Consider the following 17712-nt stretch of genomic DNA (forward strand, 5'->3'; position numbering starts at 1 on the left):
GAAAAGAGAGAGAATGGATCCAAATTCAGCAACCAAAAGAAATTAAATGTGGCTGCAGATAAGCCCTTGAAATGAAGGAAAGGGAGAGAAAACCTAACACGGTGATCTCAGGCTCAGAGCAAGGTTTGCTGGCAAGGCCTGCTGTGTCACTTGTTAAAATTATGGACTAATCTCAATGCGAGAAGCTGCAGTCTGTAGAGCAGGGCATCCTCAAACGTCTCGGATTAGTTCACTGTTTTACCTGTGGCGAAGGTGACCCTCACTGCCGGGCCAGGTGCCAAGCTGAGGGTCCTGAGGCAGAAAATCCTCTCTCCAGTAAAGGGATGCAAAATGCGTTAAAGTAGCTCTGGATATCCCATTGCTGCCCTTCCAGCAATTTGTCCTTCAGTGATCTTTATGGCACAGAGCACAGGACAGCAGGATGGCAAAAGCTACTAAAATGCCTAAGAGCTAGGTCCCAGCTGGCGGTGAAAAATTGATGGTGCACTTCTCAAAGCGCAAAGACTAGCACTCAGATCAGAGTAAATGAAGCGGCGTGGTTTTGAACACCATTTCCCACATGCTCCTTTCCCTCCGCACAAGGCTGTTTCTCCCCTTCTCTGCAGCCGGGCGGCCCCGGGGCCGGGAGCGCCCCTTCGCCCCCCTTGCCCGGGGCCCTCTGCGCTGCAGCGGGGCGAGCAAGGCGGCCGGGCCCTCCCGCCGGCTGCGTTTTGGGGTGGCTCCCTGCAAACGGGAGGCTCCTGACCCCTTCCGCACATGCAGGCAACATAACATGCTAGAAAAGGCTTAGGGGTTGTTTGGCGTTTCTTTACTATTTCCTTTTTCACCCCCTCTGCCTGTTTCTTTTTGATTTTATCTGTGTTTAAAAAAATTTTTTTTTAACTAAATTGCTTTTAAATCATGTTCAGTTGGACGATGGCTTAGCAAATAAACGGTGCTACTAGAAGGAAAACTAAGAGCTGCTTGGTGAAAGGGAAAGAAGCCTGGCTGCACATGCACGCTTAGTGGGCTTGTATTTGCTTAAAATATATCTCTATCCTGGAAAAAGATCTAAATTAAAAAGTTGGGAGCAAGCATCCTTAGATCATGCTGATCTTAGTCTGTACTCAGCAGCTCAGTCTGTCTCTGATTTATAGCTATGCAAGTTTTGGGTGGATACTGCCTTTTGACTCTATTCTTTTTCTTTTCCTTTTCGATCCAAATATCTTCTGATTCTAATAAACTCTAGGAGAAATGTCCAGTCTTTTGAAGATATGGTTCTTATTGATATTAATGAATCATGCTGAGATTACACACAGTCAGAACTCTGAAGGTAAGATCAGAAATCTTATATGAGGGATATAATTTGTGTGGACTGAAAAAACTATGTGTAATAAAATAGATACAGTACTATTTAGTAACTAGGACCATATTCCCTGCTCTCATGACTTCATGGAGCTATGCCAGCAAAGAATTTGGCAAACATTGTTTATTGTTTAACAGCCTTTTATTTTCACTGGGTTTTTTTCTGTAAATACATTTAATCCAAACAGTATTAAATTAAATCTGTGTACATATTGCTTTGATCAGTGAATACGATATATATATTTTTGTGTAACGCTTTTGAGGGTAAAACATTAAATCAGTTTTATTAACAGGATAATCTTTTACAGGTTTACCTCCATTATTACACAAAGCTGTGGTTAGTATTTCTATTTGATCTCTTTAATAACATTTTATAATAATCTAAAACTACATATGTTATTACCTATACTTATCATTTTTGTTCATTAGGAGGAAGTAATAACTGGAAAATACCTGAATGGTAATGTGCAAAATTGTTCCTACTTACGTTTCTAAAAGGAACTAAACTCAGTATCTCACAATAACCCTTTCTGTTCAATTTTTCATGTGTAGCTCTCCTTGATATACTTCATTTCCAGAGGTAATGTATCACTCTTGCCATCTTAATTTTCACTGTTATCTTGCGCTTCAGATCTGTTTCATTTCCACAGTGCTGGAACATTACGGATGGAATGAAATTGGCACATATGATTGCTTCGATTTAGATCTACTGTGGGAAGTACTTCCTCTTTAGTAGGAATAAACTGTTTTTTGTGATAATGCAAAAAATATGCACAGAGTGAAGCTAAAAATAAATACAAGCTACAGTTTTCACAAGCTTTGATAATTAACTTTGTTCATATGTTTTAGAAAGGCTTCTTAAGGTGTGGTTCCAGCTTTCTGACCATCTTTTGGCTTTCAGTCCTGCTCCATCCCCCATCCATCCCTTTTCCTCCAGCTCCTAGTAACTTCTCTGAATTATTTGCTGGTTTTGTCTAAATTTGAAAGATTAGTACAAGCCTCAGAGGCAGTTCCATTCCTACGTATTTTGAGAAAATCAATGGCTAGGTAAAGAAGAAACACTGCTGAGGGAAAGGCAGCAGAAATTAGTCGCTGTGCACTCTCCATGCAGGTCACGAAAGGCACGATGGGCTGTGGCGCTGGACTAGCCACTGCACAGCTTGTCTCATGGCTGGAGATGGTACTAATGGTGACATGCTGGAAAACTGAGATTCTTGTGATGTGGAGTTTGAAGAAGAAAAACACCGTTAATTAATTCCGTTCCTCATTGACCCACTCATTTTCATTGCATTCAATCAATTGGCTATTAATCTGGTTAGGACAAAAAGCTGAATACTTATGTCATTATGGTGTTAGTAACAGTGCTTCTCGTATTCTTATTTTGTCTTGTAGTCTACTATTTTACATGTTGCATTATTTTACTGGCATTTTTGCTCCTGTTTTCCATTGCAGTTCTAATGTCTGGACAGCAGATATGCTTACAAAAGTCATGGCATATTTTCATGCCCAAGAAGTTATGTTTACTCTTAGCAGCTTACAGGTTTGTACCATTTAAAATACATCAGAATTCTTATTAAAAAAGAGAATGAAAAAGACAACCTATCTCTGCAGCCAAAACTAGATGGTCAGTAATAGAGATAACTAATAGGTCTTTGTAACATAGCAGCTAACTATGAAATAGGAACAGTGTCTTTTTTTTTCTAAGATTGCAGCAGTATACAAAGACTGAAGAAAAGAGACCTTTTTGCTTCTCCTCTGACAGAAAGCAAAAACTAGTTTTCAGGCTCAGTGTTTTTGTTTCTGAGTTGAGTGTATACACATGCCGTTTTCCATAAAATGGCAAGTTTCTCCCAAACTATGACCATGGCTGTAGTTTGCATTGCTTCTGATGGAGTGGGAGGCTTTAGGGTATCCTACAAAATACTTCCGCCTTTTATGGCTCCTCTGAACTATTTTTGTAAACGTCCCTGTGGAAGTGACGTAGGAAATGGTTGTTGTTCGTTATCCATTGTCACTGTGGTGGCCATGAACCAAATCCCACAACTCCGTCGGTTTAAGTGGAGCTGTAGCCTGCTAGTGAAAACCTGAATTCCTCCCACCTCCCTGGCTGCACACAGAGGAGAATGTCAAATGTGCAGTCTGGGTTTCAGACGCTCCCCAAAAGCCCCCGCTCATACACTTCCAAGTGTTTGAATCCATTTCCCAAGGGCCATTTATTGTCTCAGCTCTTCTAAACCTACGCAAGACTAACACCGCCTCTGCCCGTTTGCTCTTAGTGTCTTTAAAATTCGCTTGTACAGATCAGTTTTATTAACACTTGTGACTGTAGTCAGCCATGGGCTCCCCAGGCAGCGAGGGTTTTGCAGAACCTAACTGTGTTAATATTTGTTGGTTGTAATGCAGACTAAGCAAAGACAACCAAGATTCAGTGCAACTCAAATTCCAGACCAATTCTGAAACGGTTCTGTTGGGAATTTGAGTGGATTTTACTACAGTCTGGTGCTAATGAGCCTCACAGTGCTTCTGTTCCAAGGTTATAATTCCCCTCAGAGTTTCAAAACAGGCACTAGACTGTTAACGGGTAATGCAGTTTGATGTGAGAGAGTCTATTTTCAGCTTATGACTTGCTGCAGACTTTTTGTGCCATATAATTTCATGTTTCTTTCCTTTTTTTAGGTAATAATAATATGGACACTGTACATGGTTTTTAGAGCACTTTTAAAAGTTTGTTTTCACAGCTCTGCTGTGAAGCAGAGAAGCATTATTCTTGTTTTCACAAAGGGAGAAACTGAGGAATTCCTGTTAAATGGGACTTGCTCATGAAGCCAGGAATAGGATTTCAAAATTTTTATCTTTCAGCATTAAATTGAGATTATTTTTGTTTACCGTTTGTGTTGAGTATAGTTGTTCTAGTCATTGACGACACAGGCAGTACTGGAAGCTTAGCACTTCTCTCTCCTTAAACGGAGATTCTCAGGGAGTAAAAGATGCCCCCCAGTAAAATGCTGTGAGTTCCATGTATATTATTATTGTTTTTCTATACTTCAGATGTCCATAAAGAGTTACCTGAAGAACCTTTTATACCAGCCTAGGCAACTACTATCCGAATTTCAACAGCTTGGTCAGCAGCAGTTTCAAACTGCAATGAAATATCTCTTCAACAGCAGAAAGGAGCGCCTGGTAAGTCACTTTGCGCTGTGCGAAAAAGCTGCTCTCAAAGGTTCGGATGAACGGGAGTGGGCCCGGCCGAGGGGCTCGCAGGGCACCTTGTGCGCTGGTGCGTTGCTGGTGTGGATTCGATTCCAGCATCCCTCCCTTTAGGTTGGGCTCGTTTCATCTAACTCTAGACTTGCTGCCTAAAAGTTTGGTGCCTACTCTCGGTCAGTCATCTGGATTTTCTCTGTAATTGTTGGGAGAGACATGTCTCCAGAGAACGGTTTGCCTGTCCTGCATGGACACCTAAGGCAGGTAGGAGCAGCTCTTCTCTGGGAGTACCTGCTTCTCCTCAGTGGCTGGAAAGGGAACCAAGCTGACTAAAGAGGGTGAAATTAATTATCTTTTTGATTAGGTATGGGAGCATGCAAGCAAATCATTAGGCAATTTGGAGGGGAGGCAGCGTGACAGCATTTGCTTGCCCCAGCGGTAGGTTCTGGGTGATCTATCTTAAATGTGTGGGGTCCCTGCAAGGTCAGGGGTGCCGCGCGGAGGGGCTCCCCTTGCAGGGCCGGGCTCGTAGCCTGCCGCGTGAGTGCTTGGCATCTCCCTGCTGCGAGGCAGGCCATCAACACGGGTGTCTTTGGAGGGGGAGATTAATCTGGGAGAAATAGAGGACGTTTCCGCAGACGCAGGAGGTGACAGCCCAGGACAAGCACTGTATAATCCCCGTGCCAAAGCGCACAGGGCAGGGCCGCGACGTGCACCCGGAGCCAGATCAGCAGCCCGCACACCCTGACTGCGAGCTGTGAGCTCCCCCTTCCCACGTGCTATTCCCGAGTCCTTCCAGGATGGATTATACCGGAGTAACAAATCACCAGGCCTGGAGCTGCCAGCCCTGGACGTGCTGTCCTGGGCACGTCGGCTTGTGAGCTGGAGAACAGCCCGATAACCCATCCTCAGCCAGGGTGACTTTGTGCCTTTGGTTTCTTTCTTTAATATTGCCCAGCCTTCTGGCGGGGATGTTTGTAGTAATGGCTGCAAGAAATACTGCATGGGAAAAAGTCTCTTCCAGAGATGTCTCTGCATTAAATTATATATGAAATCATACCCGTTCTATTCCACAGCCCTTTCATTTTTCCAGGTATCTAAATCTTTCATGGAAGCACACAGTGTAACTTCAGCCATTTCGATACTTTTTCTGCTTTTCATTTTGATTCTGGTAAAAGATTCAAGCTGGTGTCTGGCCAACAGCAGAAAGGAATTATCTTAAGTAATGCAACCAGACAATATTTTGCAGCTGCTCTTCTTCAGAATAGCACCATATTGTTTGTACACTGCTTTTTGTCAGGCTTCAAAATGAACAATATATTGAATTAATCAGAGAGACATTCTTTTAACTGTTTGTTGCTTGCAGGAAATGGGAAATATTATTCTTGATTTGGACAAGATTAGAGAGAAGGTTTTTCAAAGCCCAGGAGTAAACAGGACCTTGTTCCTTATAACATTGGAAAAATGTTTCCTGGCTTTGAGTGCTATGGAGTGTGTGGATATCCTGAGCCAGGTGCTGCGTGTGTCAGCAGTGCGCTATCTCCAACCTGGTGTCATTGGGAGCCTCCCAAAGGACCTGCAGGAGGATGCTTTCAGAAACTTGTAAGCCATTTATTTTCCAGTCAATACAATTAATAATTTGTAGCAGTTACTGCTTATATATACTTGTAAAATGAGGTTACTATATGGTCTCTGTACCTATTTTGCAGGTAAAACTTTCTGATTATATGTTGCTGTTTCTAAAAATATTTGTCCATGTCTGTCATTTTAAGAGAAAGTTTACTCCTTAGTGAATTCATATGCTGTTGTATCACTTAGATCAACAGTATTCAAGGACCTGTACGACAAAACTTCAGCAAATGCACAGAAAGCTCTGTACAGCTGGATGAAGCAGATTCTACAGAAATCCTATAACGCCAGTGGTATGTTATGTGCAAACCAGGTCTTTCCTCCTTCCTTATGTATAGTAACAGAAAAACAGTCAGCAAAAGGTCTGTCCATTGTGTTGAATTATTTCCCCGTTTAAGAGAGGACTGTTTTATGATCAATTGTCTTGAATACCTTACTTTGCTCCAAAATACAGTAAACATAATATGTTTATTGTCCACAACAAGTAGTTTTCTAATGATGCTGGTTTTTCACCACTGCTGTTCTGCACAGAGCTAGGCACAAAGTCTCTCTGTTCGAGTCCTTTTCCGAAGGCTTTAAGAGGGCGCAGTGGCCAGGCGCTCTGCACAGGTGGGTTGTTCATTTCTGAACTCCGATCCACACTAGAAAAATAGATCTATCGTGGCATACATGAGCCAATATACTGCTTAAAAAATAAAGCAAAAAATGCAGGAAGCGTGAAAGCTCTACTGTGCATGGCAACGACTCACTCAGAAAAGCAACAAGACGATAAAAAAGTGAATTAATGTTACCTCCTCCGATTTTATGCATTTTTGCATGTTTGCCTTGTTAATGCGTGTCTCAAGCAGCTGCGTCAGGGCTGGGACAGTGCGGGGCAGACTCCACGAGGGGGCTGTAAAGCAGCGGCAGCGCTGGCGCATCAGGGCAGGGAGGGGGCTTCGCTGAACGGCCCAGCAGCACTGCTGCAGGAGCATCGGAGGCTTTTGGATGTTCTTCTTCCTCTTCTTCCTCTGGAAATTGAAGGCAAAGTGCCCGCTTGCTTCAGTGGAGCAAAGTCTGGCTCCGGGGACCGCTGCCGTTTTGAAACACCGATCTGTGAAGTCCTAGGGGCGAAGCTCGCAGCCCTGCCGTGGGGCAGCGTTACTGCCCCTCCATAGCCGCGGACGCCAAGCTGCACTACTTGCCTGATGCGCAGCAGTACTGGGAAAAATTCACATTATCAGGCATCCTGGCTTGTGCCTGAAACCCTCAATTTTTAAAAGAGCACCCAGCTAAGGGGGGGCTGCAGGCTACCATGCCTCTTCCAGGTCCCGGTTGCTGCTCCGGCTGCGGGGCAGACGGGTAAATCCATCCGTCCTCGTTTGGGTGGTGTTTCCCGGGCTGCCTCCCAGCCCTCCTGCTGGCTGCGGTGACGGAGCCGGCCGCGAGCCTGGGGCGCAGAGGCTCCCCCATCCGCGCCGGTCCGCACCGGGTCGAGCCGGGTCGCTGGGCTGGCGAGAGAGGACGTGTCGTTCTGGGGGTCCGGGAATCACGGCCTTCGGGAAACGTCTTTGTCGCTCAGCCGGGTCTCGTCTTCCGTATTAAAAATGCCAGCGTATTCGGAGGTGAAGCGGGCTGGTGGCCTTTACAAAAACAGGAGGCTGTAAATACCGAGTTTTATACCTCATTTATAAAGAACAAAACAGCTTTGGGGAAACGCCGTTACTAGGGTTGATAACTGCAAGTCTGCTCTTCTCCTTAATGCCACAGTCAACATCTTTAAATTGTGATAGTTTTTGTTTTCCTCTTCTGTTGCCTCCTTCCACTCTCTTATTACCCCTGGTGAGGCGAGGTAACATCGCTTAGGAGAGCAGGGGCCTGGCGGACGGTTCTGCTGGGAGCGCTGCGTTGGCGCAGCTACGGCTCTTAGGGCTGTGTTCTCAAAAATCGGTTACTGAATAGGGTTCTTCGGTTTCTGATATTTGTAGGCTGTTTTCTTCAGGGGCTGAAAACTCTGCAAAATGTGTTGCTGATATTATTTTAATAGAGTTGTGAGTGATCAGTGTTGTTGAACTGTTCGGGGGTATCATCGCATTGAGCATCCAAGTTATGATGCTTTGGAGAAAACAAAGTCTTTGTGGCTCAGATTACCTGCCTAGTCCATGAAATAACTTTTTCTCAGGGGTGTTTGGATCTTGATTTTGTATAAAGTACTTTGCAGTCCTTGGGAAGAGCATTGCTAAATGAATGACATTTTTAATTGTTAGGCAGTATTTTATATTTTTGCCAACCTTTTTCCACATAGCTATACGACTGATTTTTAATTTTCTCCATTATTAGTACTGTGTATTCCTGAAATAAGTGATAGCACCAGTAATAGTACCTAAGATATATAAAGTGTTATGAAGTAGCATGGCTTCCTGGTGCTATTAAATAATATATGTGATGAGGAAAACTAAATTAAAAAATGCTCCTCCATATTTAATACTATTGATTTAATTTCTCCCACCCCATACTTTTTCTTTTTTTTAATTTAACAACATAAAAGTTTAATCATTTTCATATGAGAAAATTTGAGACATTTGAAACACTAGTTAATTTTCATTAAAAAAGTATGGACTTATAAAAAAAAAAATGTGGTGCTAAAAACTGGCTAATGGAGTTAACCTGCTTTCTGTGTTAAGCACTTTTCTGATTTGCAGGTATTTTTTGATTATTTGCTAATAATAATGTACTGGGTACGATATATTTGAAAAATAATAATGTTCTTAACATTGTAGTGAGTATTTATTTGTACAAAACAGAGTTCAATGAGTCAACTTCTTGGGTCAGTGCAGAAAACTTATGGATTTTGGGAAGATACATGGTCCATCTCCCTTTAGAAGAAATTCTGAAAATTAGTCTCAATGAAGTAAGTAACAAAATGTGGTTGGATATATCATTGTCAAATGATGTGAGATACAAACAGTATGAACACAACTGCAAACTTAAACATGAAAGAGAAGTTTAGTTATTTTTAATTACTTAGATATAAAGTGAATCCAAGTCAATTGTTAACCAAATATTCCTCTCTTTTTATAATTCAAAAGTGTCTAACATTTATATGCAATTATTTATCTGTATCAGACTTCTGTGACTTGTACTGGAAGAAGGACAGGGACCCATGATAGAAGACCCTCAAATTATTCGGAAGTTTGACAGGGAATCACTTACTCAACTTTGCCTTCAAAAATTCTTTATTATGCAATTTATCTTGTTCCTTTCACTATAACATGAATGGAGTCAATTAATTTGTAGTGTCAAACATATATTTTAATGGATGTAATAGTTCCATAATCCTGACACATGATTTTATTTGTGCTAAATAGATAAGACTGTTCATTAGCTATGACAACGCAACGAAGCAGTTGGATACAGTGTATGATATCACACCAGAGCTCGCACAAGCTTTCCTAGAAAGAATAAACTCATCAGGATTTGATATGAGAAACACTTCCACTATCTACAGGCAAGACTCCTCTCTTTTTCTGGCAGTGTATGGAGAGAACAAATAAGTCTGGTGAAGAGAGAGGGGCGTAAGCGATAAATAGCTGACGAGGTTGTTGATGGGGCATAGCCTTTTCCTTCCAGCAGAAAAATCTAGACTGCAGTCCAACCCTGGTTAGTAGCAATGAAGAACTGTTGCTACTTTATGGATTTTTGGAGGTCCACCTAATTAGCTGGTGCTTTGTCTCCTGCTCCGCAGCAAAGAGTTGTCTGTAGTGTTGGTAACGGGATTGCTTCTTTGGGGAACTAGGAGAGACCTTGAGCGCAGCAGCGAAAGGCACTTCTGACTCTCGCAGCCACCTGACTTGCGCTTGCAGCCTGAGCCTCGCTGCCGGCTATGAGAAACGGGCAAAACAGGCAAGCGAGGGGGAGCAGGTACAATAAGGCAAATTGGGATAGCGGGACAGAAGCCACCTTGACCGTCTGAATCACTGAAGGTGGAGCTGTTTTGTGGAAATCATGTTACCGTTAGGACTTAAGGAGAAAATCTTATCTCATGCTGCCCGGGGCTGCGAGTGGTGTTTACCTGACATGGGTGTCACCAGGGAGGTCAAGAAGTGAACTGGTAAAAAGCCGGTTCTGCCGCCCTCTTTATGGATAGTCCTGCGGGGTAGAGGTGAGCCGCAGCTGAATGCTTGTGACTGCTACGTGTGCAAATGGGAAGCTGCGTTTTCAGGGCTGTCAGTCAGCACTGAACTTGCTTTAACAATAATAAAAAAATAAAATAAACTGCTCTTATTCATAAATATGCAGTAGGTGTGAGCCACCTGCAAGAAAGTGCTGTAGTCTACATTTACACTGTCATATAAATGTATGTATTTAGTCCCAAGACACCACTGTCTGAAGTGATTTCTAGTCTCCTTGGGGAATACCTTGGAGTTTTAAACTAATGGAGAACATGCTTTATGGCTTCAGAACTCCTGTCATTATTGCACTGTAACTCATTGACTTCCATGAAGTGTTGTTGATTTTTGGTGATGTAAGTGAGAGAAGAATTATGCCCACACTCTAAGTTTCAATGTCAGAAATCTTAAAAATGATTTTACCACTCATGAGAGGTGCCAGATTCTTACAAATGAGAGAAATGTCATGCTCCATAATCCTTAATATATTCCATTTTTACAGTGCACTTATTTTATATTACTCATTTTAAGCATACTGATGATTTAAATGCACTTTTACTTTTATGAAGTAATATTATTCATTGCTGCTAATCCCAAAGGAGAGGAAGAGCTCTTGGTGGCTATGTGATAATGCATCAGATGGTAATTATTTGTTATAAAATTGCAGTTACAGATATTTCTTTGATTTGTGTGTTAGTTTGATGATGTCCCATGAATTCTGATGGGCTGCTGAAGCAGTATTTCATTACAGCACTAAGCAGGCTGCTGCTGAGGGACTGGAGGAACTAAAAGCTGAGCCTGTCTGCACTGCAGGTTTTTAATGAGTTTATAATAGTGCTGCAGCACTGTCCGCTGTTGATCTCCTTCACACCTGGACACCACAGTCGAGACTCTGCCTGCACCTGCAAACTGCTCTGCTGGCACAGCTGAGACCATGAGCCTTGGTGGGTTTTCTCATAACCAGGGTTGAATGGTTGTGTTATAATCCAAGTACATCCACCCAGTGGCCGGTCGTATAACTGGCTGCGGCATGGATAAGCAGCCGTGTTTGATGTGAGATACAGCGGGCTTTGGTTAAACCTGAAACGCTCACGAGAGGCTGTGCAATGCTCTAGCTGCTGCTCCAACACACGAATGAATTACCTGACATGTGAAATCCAAGCTGCATTTAAAGCAGAGTTTAAATCATCCAAAGAATCCAGATAAGAATTCAGCAAGCCGCTTCTAGAGACTTCTTAACAGCCCTTCGTCCTTTTCAAAGTGGAGGCTGCACTCCCCGTTCTGCCAAGGGCAGCAGAGCCTGGCAGCAGCGAAGGGCCTGCCTGGGCCGATGGAGTCGGGAAGACTTAAATGCTGACAGCAAAAGCATTTTGGGTAGAGTTTAATTGAATGTAGAGTACAGAGCATTGCTCTCATAACCGAATCTCAGGCCATGTGGAGTTTTAAAGATTGCAGTTTAAGGCATTAGTCACAAACAGCAATGACCCAGAGGTTTTGAGCAGAAGTAGGGTATATCATACTATAGTTCACTTTCCTGAGAGTGACATCAGTCATTTCAGAAGACAGCTAATGTATTTCTTCTGTACAGGCTGGGTTTATTGGTTTGCTTTTATGATGACATGGAACAGATGGATGCCACTGTGGCCCGGGCTTTGCTTCATCAAATGATTAAATGCAACCAGTTGAGAGGTTTCCAGGCTGAAGTTCAGAAGGTGGGTACGGTGTTCATTCCTCTTGCCTAACCTAATCCTGAACACAGAGGAGGGGGGACTTTCTTCTTCAATTCAGAAAGGAAAGAGTGAAATATTCCTGGGATCGAAGAAATGAATGGAAATAGTTCTTAAGTATATAATGCAAACAATAAAAGCCCATTTTTTGGCTTTTACAGCTGCTCGTTCTTTTTATCATTCTGTTTCCTCACATTCCATATTCTTTTGACTACTGTGGTTCTACTTTTGAATTTTTATGAAGTGTATGGTTGCAATAGGCTTGCCAGTGCCTATTCCAAAACTCCAGTTTGGGGTGATAATGGAGATTGCTTCTTGGCAGATTTTTATTTCCTGTCTACCTTTTTTATTCGCTTTAGCTCAAGGCTCAGCTCCTGAATATTGCTGTGCAAAATCAGACATTGAATGATACGCTTGGATCTCTGTCGGATGCTGTGGTTGGACTGACTTCAAGTCAGCTGGAATCTTTGTCACCTGAAGCGGTGCATAATGCTATTTCAACATTAAACCAAGTCTCTGGATGGGCAAAAAGCCAAGTTATGATTTTAGCCAGTAAATACCTCTCTTATGAAAAGGTATGTCTGATACGAGTTTCCTATGTTTGATTTTTTAAAGTGAGATGACTTTTTCTCAATGATAGCTATAGATTTTGATAAGTTTGTGCCAATATGGGACTTTCTTAATACTGTTAGTGATCTGAAAATTCTGTTCAAATCAAATAAAAGCATCCAAGACTGTAACCCCTAACATAGTTCTCTAGTAACAGAGAGAATGATAATTTGCAGTTGGCAGTCATATTTATTATTTTGTCTGTATCACTGCCCTTTGCAGCAGAGTTTGCATGCTCAGAGATCCCAGACTATATATTCAAATATACTGCAGTGGAAGGAAGCAGGCTCCTCTCTGAAGTTTCAAAGAAGGAGCCTCTGGGAAAATTGTCCCATTTGTTCCTTGGACAGTCTTGTCAGAACTGAAAGAAATTTGAGAGAAGTGCATCCCTAGGCAAGAATTGTATTAGATGTTCAACATTAATAATTTTGATCTATTTTTTAACTTTTGCTTTTAAATATGACTGCTATTCACAGATCAGAAAACTTTCTGTCTGTTTGCTCTGTTCTCTCTCTAGGTTTTATCATTTCATAATGTTAGTCAAATGGGTGCCTTGGTAACTGGAATTAGCACCCAGTCATTCTACAGCATGAACCCAAAGGAGCTTTCTCAGGTTATTCGAGGCACAACATCCCAGTACTCATCTGACTTGTCACCTGCACAACATCAAGGGATCCTCAGGAAGGTAGTTATAAACTCCAGTGTGTAGCAAGTTCTGTCTATTTGCACAAGAGCACAGTGACCAGATACACACAGCATGATTTAAAATGTTGTTGTTGAGATGTGGGTTTTAGCTCAATGGTTAATATTCCTAGCATTTTTTCTGAACACCAGATATGCTTTGAAGGCTATGTCTTGCTTAGTTCCTTGGCCTTTTTAATACAGACATGTTTTTCCTTTATTCTCTTAAGAGAAATGTTACACAAAATTGAAAGAAGGACAAATCCTGTAAATCTAAACATCACTTCTAAAATGTCATGTATTTGCCTCTTCCTCTTTTTAGATAGCTGCATCTAGAGATTTTTCTTCATCAGTCATAGATATACAAGGGGATTTCTTTAAAGAAATATCTCTTTCTGATTTATGGAAGGAGACTGGATATAATTCTTCAATGATGAAAGAAAAAGAACTAAGAAGAAGCCAGGTAAAAATTATTATTGAATTATATGAATTTCCCTTTCCACTGCAATTTAATATGATGGAGGAGTAGGAAAAGTGATGTAACACATATGTGTTAAAGGAACATAGGTAAAAGGAAGGAACTAGCCCAAATACACCTTGACATAAGCAACCAGAGGTCACTGAGCCCAGGCAGCGTTCTGAGACACTGTTACTTAAAGGGAAGTGTTAATATGCTGAGTTTAAAAATCTTCAAGATTCTGCCACATAAATTTTCTCTCTCAAGTACTGTGTACTAGACATTTGCATGTACAACCGGTCCTTTGGCTCTGTCCAGGGAGATGAGAGGTTGGGCCAGACGGCCTCCAGAGATCCCTACAAACCTAAATTATTGTGTGGTTGTGTGACCTGAACATGTTTAACTCTATCCCATAGTGCAAGTCAGTGATGTCTTGTCCTGCAAAAAATAGGTTCAGCATCCAATGCCAAGCATTGCGGTTAGCAAAGCTGGACTGCAGAAATGCTTTTAGAGTACATAAGAGAGAGAAATGTACCAAAATCCTGTAGCAGTTTTTGTGTCTTTCAATGGTATTGCCAAAGATTAGCTTTATATATACTATTTTTCATTTCAGGCTTTGTATCTGTACAAATTATTGTCTGAGAAAAGCTCTCCTGCTGACCTCTTGAGGTATGGATGGTAGTCTCTCTTGAAATGGGGTTTAGGTCTAGTTTTGTAATCAGATTGACTTTGAGGTAAACACTATGTGATTTTGTACTGTTCTATGTTTATACAGCATCATTCATTCCTTAGTACTCCAGGTCAATTCACCTTCCTCATTAAAAGGGTCTCAAAAACCAAAATCAGGATCAAAGCATTGCAGGGGTTGTGATATTTTAAGGCTCAGTCGACATTTTTCCATTTAGTTACAGTTTTACTTTCAAAGCCTTTAGATTACGAGAGAGAGAAGATAAAGGTGGTCATAGAAATTATATCTTTGGACATGGCTGTGGAGAGTGAAGACTAGATCCTGCTCATATATTCAAGAGATTGTACTTTGCTTTCTCTATCAGCACAGGACAGCTTGTGAAAGGAATAACTTGTCAGCTGATTGAAAGTATGGGCGCAGACTTTTTCTTAAACCATTTTAAATTCTTTGAAAAGAATCTTCATCTGCTTTCTCCATATCAGGTAAAACAAAAAAAAGACTTTGTGTACATAAACGTGCTACTCAATATCCAGACTGTATGTAAATTAGAATTTGGTTAGTTCTTTTTTCTTTTTTTTTTCCAAATTTTATATGTGCAGATCTCTCTGTTAACATATTTAATTCAAATCTTGTATGTATGAATTTGTTTGTTAGCACATTTCATTTTTGCAATTTCTTATGTTGCTTAGGAATTGCAAGAAATTTCTACAGGCCTTCTAACTTTTTGTTAATTCATAAGTAATCTGTTTGGAAATATATGTAAGTTTTGGAAACATAAATAAATGCTCTCACGCACCCAAATATAGGCTGTTTCATCTCTGATGCCTACAGAGTGAAAATTCCAAACTGCTTTGTAAAAGAAGTCAAAGAAAACTGCTCTCTGAAGATAATATGCGTGGTTATATCTATGCTAATTTGTAAGCTATAATAAACAAACCATATCCCTATTCTTCCTCAAAATTCACGAACACTTAAGATCTTTTTTTTTCTGTTGTTCTTAGGTTAATTGCTTGGCTTGGAAATTTTGGAAAGTCTCCAAAGCATCTATGCCTCCCTTCTTCTTACTGGTGCTTCCGTAAGTTATATTGTATTACATCTTAAGTTACGGCATTCATTTTGAGTAATCCTTGTGAGCATTTTTTTAATAACCCTTTCAGTCCTAGCAAAACTGATGGTTCAAACAAATGGTAATTTGTAAAAAGTGGTCCCTGATTACAGACAAAATCCATGTCAACTGAGAGTTGGTAACACCAGATATCTCTTAGTATAGCCCATTTTTGGTTGCTATTTCGTGAGCTTACTTGTTTGGGGTTTTTTGAGAATGGACATGTAAGATAAAGCCATCGGGTTATTGCCCAAGTATATTGCTCTGTATGGTTAAAAACATTTCAATGTGTTTAAAAATATTTTTTGTAAGTAATCAAAACTTTGCAATATGTAAGTGGCCAAGCAATATTTAGTGACAGCTTTTTCCCTCAGAAATAAATAATAATTTTACCCTGATAGGAGATCCTGAATTGTACAGCTACTCACTTGTTAGTTCCCACATTTTTTTATTTCTTTCTTCCCCCCAGCTGAAAGAGGAAAAAAAAGGAAAGAGAATTATTCTTTTCCTGGAATATTTTTAATTGAAAAAAAGTAAAAATTCTGATCAAAAATGTGAAAAGAAAATAATTCTGTTTGAAAAAGCACTACTGTATTTAAAAACACTGAATTAATAATAATAGAAAGACTTTGATACAAGAGACTCTGCAAAGTGCAGCACCAAGTAATTTGTCAAACAATTGCATGTTGCTGGTTCGGGGCCATCGGAGGTCCCCGGTGCCCTTGCCTTGCGGAGTCAGAGGTGAAAGAAACACGGGCCAGGCTGGGCTCGCACCGCTTCGGAGTGTGGCTTCATTCGCAAAGGCTGGCTGCCGCTCCGGATGGAAAACAGCAGCATTTGGTTTAATTTGGCAGCTCTTCCTGCACTTTCATAGAAAGGAAACCTACTCCAAAATTACTTGTTGTTCTTAACCCACCACCACATCTTGATTCATCAGCGAAGGGGGAAATGCTCCTCCCTATTTTAAAGTTTTGATGCTGCATTTACTCTGTTTGTGTCTCTGTGCAGAGCCAACAGGAGGTAGTAAACTTCCTCGTATACCCTAACTTCAACACAGTGGCCATACAAGGCAAAACTTCCCAGGCAGCCTGGGTGCCTGGAAGTAGCACGGATTCTTACCACGTGGCATTCAAAACTGGGTGATGAGTTTTTTCCTCTCCCCCAACACAGGGGAGACGAACAGGGATAGGCAGTGTTGCGATTAGGGGCTCTGCAATCTCAGCGCGGAGTCCCTGTTCGGCTCCCGAGCGCCTGCGTTGCGTTGCTTTCTGCTCCTGCTGAGCAGCTCACAGACGTTTTCAGAGCCTGGATCCTTTTTTCTTCTTTCCCCACCTCCTTTTTTTAGCCTAGCATGGGATGATAAGCAGTAAATGGTCAATAAGGAGACTGCCGAAGCAAGGGCCTTTCCCAGCTTTTGTGTTTGGGTATTAACTCTACTCATTCCTAACAGAAAGGAGAAAGGGGAAAATTTCTGAACTAGAGACACACTTGTTCCATATGGTGTTAGAACAGCTCAAATAGAGCACTTTCATCCCCTTACAGCTATTTATAACCCTTAGCCGTTGTTGGAAGTGAGGCTGATGTGAAGAGCTGGAAGAAGATGTGAACTAAAGTAAGGTGGGGATTGCTTGCAACTTTCTGGCCTGCCCAGTTTATAGTTATTCAAGTTTAGACTGGTATCTGAATTTTCCCGTCACCACAGATTTTGTGGGTGTGGTTATGGGTGCACGAAGATCAGGTTTACATTCTGAGACTGTTTCAATTCTTTCTGCAGGGTTGAGTATCTGGAGTATGTTTCAGGCTCTTTGTGTGTCCCTTTCATTGCGAGTCTGGGAAAGACTGAGATGGATCTTGTGAATCCAAGCCTTCACAAAAAGAGCACTGTCCTGCAAAAAGTACAGGAGTGTTTGGTAGGCATGACTGGACGGGGTCAGTGGCGGGAGGGAGAGCTGCAAAACAGTAATCTGTAATTAGCCGCTGACAACTCCAAACTAAGTGAAAGTGGTTGTAGTAGTTTTTTCTCCCTGTGTTCACCTGTGGTGCCCCACAGTGTTGTAATGCTTTCTTGTAGTCTCCTCTCCGCATGCGTCCCGCCTGTGGTCTCCTACAGATAGAGGGCG

The 17712-nt window shown here is 41.6% G+C and overlaps 1 protein-coding gene across 1 annotated transcript in view; it reads left to right on the plus strand.

Moving 5' to 3' along the window:
• The first annotated feature begins 1233 nt into the window (after positions 1-1233).
• OTOA (otoancorin) overlaps positions 1234-17712 on the plus strand; it is a 38036-nt gene continuing 21557 nt past the window's right edge. Inside the window, exons 1-18 of the mRNA XM_067306117.1 lie at positions 1234-1312; positions 1653-1681; positions 1774-1804; positions 1897-1924; positions 2797-2884; positions 4393-4524; positions 5915-6150; positions 6367-6470; positions 8961-9067; positions 9525-9664; positions 11914-12037; positions 12412-12627; positions 13179-13346; positions 13665-13805; positions 14413-14468; positions 14852-14969; positions 15489-15562; positions 17367-17502. Coding sequence (XP_067162218.1) covers positions 1234-1312; positions 1653-1681; positions 1774-1804; positions 1897-1924; positions 2797-2884; positions 4393-4524; positions 5915-6150; positions 6367-6470; positions 8961-9067; positions 9525-9664; positions 11914-12037; positions 12412-12627; positions 13179-13346; positions 13665-13805; positions 14413-14468; positions 14852-14969; positions 15489-15562; positions 17367-17502 — 2007 coding nt within the window. The remainder of the gene's footprint in view (positions 1313-1652; positions 1682-1773; positions 1805-1896; positions 1925-2796; positions 2885-4392; positions 4525-5914; positions 6151-6366; positions 6471-8960; positions 9068-9524; positions 9665-11913; positions 12038-12411; positions 12628-13178; positions 13347-13664; positions 13806-14412; positions 14469-14851; positions 14970-15488; positions 15563-17366; positions 17503-17712) is intronic.

The sequence above is a fragment of the Apteryx mantelli genome, chromosome 16, assembly GCF_036417845.1.
Source record: "Apteryx mantelli isolate bAptMan1 chromosome 16, bAptMan1.hap1, whole genome shotgun sequence".
Classification (NCBI taxonomy): domain Eukaryota; kingdom Metazoa; phylum Chordata; class Aves; order Apterygiformes; family Apterygidae; genus Apteryx; species Apteryx mantelli.